This window comes from Hyperolius riggenbachi, chromosome 8 (genome assembly GCF_040937935.1).
Source record: "Hyperolius riggenbachi isolate aHypRig1 chromosome 8, aHypRig1.pri, whole genome shotgun sequence".
Lineage (NCBI taxonomy): Eukaryota > Metazoa > Chordata > Amphibia > Anura > Hyperoliidae > Hyperolius > Hyperolius riggenbachi.
In genome coordinates this window covers 287690499-287695498 of record NC_090653.1, presented here as the reverse complement: position 1 = coordinate 287695498, position 5000 = coordinate 287690499, and the positions used below count along the sequence as shown (strand labels likewise).

Sequence of the window (5000 nt, the reverse complement as noted above, 5' to 3'; positions counted from 1 at the left end):
GGCGATCAAAAATTGATGGACTGGTGGCCCACAGATTACAAGCAATATCCTATGTGGTTTACCCTCACTAATTGATCTGATCGGTGTTGTCTCCATGCTCTGAATCCACAAATCGATTCAGAGTCAATCGAATGACTTGGTCAATCGCACAGAAATCTGCTATTGAACGATATCTTCTATCCTGGTCAATTTGACATATCAGCCACTTTTCATCAATTAGGCATTCTGGAACACACTCAAATATCTCTCAGTTCTATAAAATCATCGAATTGAATGGTCTATCGTTCAGCCAAATGGCTAGATGTATGGCGACCATTAGAACTTTGCTTTGGCGTAAGAAAACTCCATTGTGTAAGGTCCATCTGTTGGGGTTAAAGTGGACCCAAATTAAAAATACAAGATTTCAGGAATAAAATCTATTTTCTAATTTATAATAGCCTTTTTTCAGCTGCATGATGACAAATATAAAATATTTTACATTTATTGGAGGAACCCCTCCCTTCCTTTCATATTGCCGGGACAGAATCCAGCAGACTGGTGGAGGAGATAACAAACAAAACACAGGCTGCTACTGATGATGTCACAGTGGAGGTGATCTCAGCTTGTGTGAGATTTTACATAGACGACGCCCCTGTGAGGGAGGGTAGCTGATGACAAACACACCCATGATCTAAAACCTCCTACTAAGCTCAGAAGTAATGGCTGCCGCCTGTATAACCCTAGTTATAAAAAGAGAAGGGTGAAAAGCATGCACTGAAATTCTCATAGGCTTGAAGGAGTGTTTATTTATCTTTGTATGTGTCAGAGTGGTGCAACTAAATATTTTGAATTAAAGAAATGTTTTGTTTGGGTCCGCTTTAAGTGTTCAATGCTCAATACACAATACAATTTTGCACTCATTTCAGTTTATTTGAAGAACGTTGGCCACAAATACCAACGGTTTTTTCACCACTACAGGGTCCCTTCATCAGGGCAATAAAGAACAATGTAAAACAAACAAATTGTAATCCATATTTCGAATGTACACCTAAAGTAACAGAAAACTCCCATCGAAAAGTAGAAATATACTAAAAACAAACCGTTGACATTGTGTTTCACATAATGATCCTCTTTTTACCCCTGTAGTTCATGAATGCAGCTCTTGGTTCAGATCTGCCCCCTTCCAACCCAGACGACTACCCCTCCGGAGAGGTAAGACCAGAGTGTCTCGCTTGTCTCTATACCGGACATTCGCCGCTAACCGTATTCATGTAACCAAACGACGAACCATAACTCATGATTGGGAATGAGACTTGCATCCCGTACTCTGCATATGAGGCCACGCCTGCTGTGGGGGCAATTACAGCTACCTTTATGCCCGATAATGAGGTCAAATGGGGAGGGTAGCAATTTAAATCCCCCTACCCTCGCTATAGAACAGAATGTATCACATAACTACATCCCTGCGCATTTAATTCATTATTTACCTCATTCATTTATGTGTACCCAGTCATGTGTGTTTCATTTGTGTTTGATTTGCATTTGAATACAGTTCTAGTTCGGTCTTTAGTTACACACAGCATACAAAACAATCTAGGAAGGTCTTCAAATGCAACATAATAGGGCAGCCTCGGTTTGGGGAGATTCAAGGCAAGTCTCCTATTTGTAATGATTTTATCTGACTAGAAACTCCACAGAAAATAATCAAGAATATCCCGTTCAGCAGCAGGGATGGGGTCAGCGGGATTCAAATTATTGAGGTTTTGCAAATGTTATTGTAATTTTATGCAAATATACAACCCTTCGTAATGGTCCAAAGGATTGTTCCATTTCCAAACTGCATAAAATTTACGTTAATTTAATTAATTTACTAGAATCTTATTAAGCATCACTACTGATGAGCAGGAAAAGACTATTTGCAGTCATTGTTATCGAGTGGGGGAGAAAGAGAGAGAGGTTTGATCGTGGCAAATCAAATTTTAAAGTATACCTGAATCCGAGGGTAATATTACTGAATAAAGAATAAAACCCATATTGGGCTAGTGCAGTGCGTCATTCTGTCCCCAACACTCACGCCGTACACACACTCACGCCGTACACACACTCACGCCGTACACACACTCACGCCGTACACACACTCACGCCGTACACACACTCACGCCGTACACACACTCACGCCGTACACACACTCACGCCGTACACACACTCACGCCGTACACACACTCACGCCGTACACACACTCACGCCGTACACACACTCACGCCGTACACACACTCACGCCGTACACACACTCACGCCGTACACACACTCACGCCGTACACACACTCACGCCGTACACACACTCACGCCGTACACACACTCACGCCGTACACACACTCACGCCGTACACACACTCACGCCGTACACACACTCACGCCGTACACACACTCACGCCGTACACACACTCACGCCGTACACACACTCACGCCACACATACACACACCACACATACACACACCACACATACACACACCACACATACACACACCACACACACATACACATACTGTACACACATACACATACTGTACACACATACACATACTGTACACACATACACATACTGTACACACATACACATACTGTACACACATACACACACTGTACACACATACACACACTGTACACACATACACACACTGTACACACATACACACACACATACTGTACACACATACACACACACATACTGTACACACACACACACACATCCTGTACACACACACACACACACACACACACACTGTACACACACACACACATACTGTGTACACACACACACACACACACACACATACTGTACACACACACACACACACACACACACACACACACTGTACACACACACACACATACACACACATACTGTACACACACACACACATACACACACATACTGTACACACACACACACATACTGTACACACACACACACATACTGTACACACACACACACATACTGTACACACACACACACACACTGTACACACACACACACACACTGTACACACACACACACATACTGTACACACACACACACACACACACACACACACACACACACACACACACACACACACATACTGTACACACACACACACACATACTGTACACACACACTGTACACACACACACACACACACACACACACACACACACACGCACACACACACATACTGTACGCACACATACTGTACACACACACACACACACACACACATACATACATACTGTACACACACACTACACACATACATACTGTACACACACACACTACACACATACATACTGTACACACACACACTACACACATACATGATCTTCTCAAAAAATTAGCATATTGTGATAAAGTTCATTATTTTCTGCAATGTACTGATAAACATTAGACTTTCATATATTTTAGATTCAAATACACACAACTGAAGTAGTTCAAGCCTTTTATTGTTTTAATATTGATGATTTTGGCATACAGCTCATGAAAACCCCAAATTCCTATCTCAAAAAATTAGCATATTTCATCCGACCAATAAAAGAAAAGTGTTTTTAAAACAAAAAAAGTCAACCTTCAAATAATTATGTTCAGTTATGCACTCAATACTTGGTCGGGAATCCTTTTGCAGAAATGACTGCTTCAATGCGGCGTGGCATGGAGGCAATCAGCCTGTGGCACTGATCAGGTGTTATGGAGGCCCAGGATGCTTCGATAGCGGCCTTAAGCTCATCCAGAGTGTTGGGTCTTGCGTCTCTCAACTTTCTCTTCACAATATCTCAGATTCTCTATGGGGTTCAGGTCAGGAGAGTTGGCAGGCCAATTGAGCACAGTAATACCATGGTCAGTAAACCATTTACCAGTGGTTTTGGCACTGTGAGCAGGTGCCAGGTCGTGCTAAAAATTGAAATCTTCATCTCCACAAAGCTTTTCAGCAGATGGAAGCATGAATTGCTCCAAAATTTCCTGATAGCTCGCTGCATTGACCCTGCCCTCGATAAAACACAGTGGACCAACGCCAGCAGCTGACATGGCACCCCAGACCATCACTGACTGTGGGTACTTGACACTGGACTTCAGGCATTTTGGCATTTCCCTCTCCCCAGTCTTCCTCCAGACTCTGGCACCTTGATTTCCGAATGATATGTAAAAGTTGCTTTCATCCGAAAAAAGTACTTTGGACCACTGAGCAACAGTCCAGTGCTGCTTCTCTGTAGCCCAGGTCAGGCGCTTCTGCCGCTGTTTCTGGTTCACAAGTGGGTTCATGCTTCCATCTGCTGAAAAGCTTTAAGGAGATGAAGATTTCACTTTTCAGCACGACCGGGCACCTGCTCACAGTGCCAAAACCACTGGTAAATGGTTTACTGACCATGGTATTACTGTGCTCAATTGGCCTGCCAACTCTCCTGACCTGAACCCCATAGAGAATCTGTGGGATATTGTGAAGAGAAAGTTGAGAGACGCAAGACCCAACACTCTGGATGAGCTTCAGGCCACTATCGAAGCATCCTGGGCCTCCATAACACCTGAGCAGTGCCACAGGCTGATTGCCTCCATGCCACGCCACATTGAAGCAGTCATTTCTGCAAAAGGATTGCCGACCAAGTATTGAGTGCATAACTGAACATAATTATTTGAAGGTTGACTTTTTTTTGTTTTAAAAACACTTTGTCTTTTATTGTTCGGATGAAATATGCTAATTTTTTGAGATAGGAATTTGGGGTTTTCATGAGCTGTATGCCAAAATCATCAATATTAAAACAATAAAAGGCTTGAACTACTTCAGTTGTGTGTATTTGAATCTAAAATATATGAAAGTCTAATGTTTATCAGTACATTACAGAAAATAATGAACTTTATCACAATATGCTAATTTTTTGAGAAGATCCTGCACACACACACACACACACACACACACACACACACACACACACACACACACACACACACACACACACACACACACACACACACACACACACACACACACACA

At 42.6% G+C, this 5000-nt stretch overlaps 1 protein-coding gene across 3 annotated transcripts in view; it reads left to right on the top strand.

Annotated features, from left to right (window-relative positions):
- SEC16A (SEC16 homolog A, endoplasmic reticulum export factor) overlaps positions 1 to 5000 on the top strand; it is a 149766-nt gene that overhangs the window by 130415 nt on the left and 14351 nt on the right. For all 3 annotated transcript variants that reach the window (XM_068249127.1, XM_068249125.1, XM_068249124.1), the window contains one exon: positions 1126 to 1191. In XM_068249127.1, coding sequence (XP_068105228.1) covers positions 1126 to 1191 — 66 coding nt within the window. The remainder of the gene's footprint in view (positions 1 to 1125; positions 1192 to 5000) is intronic.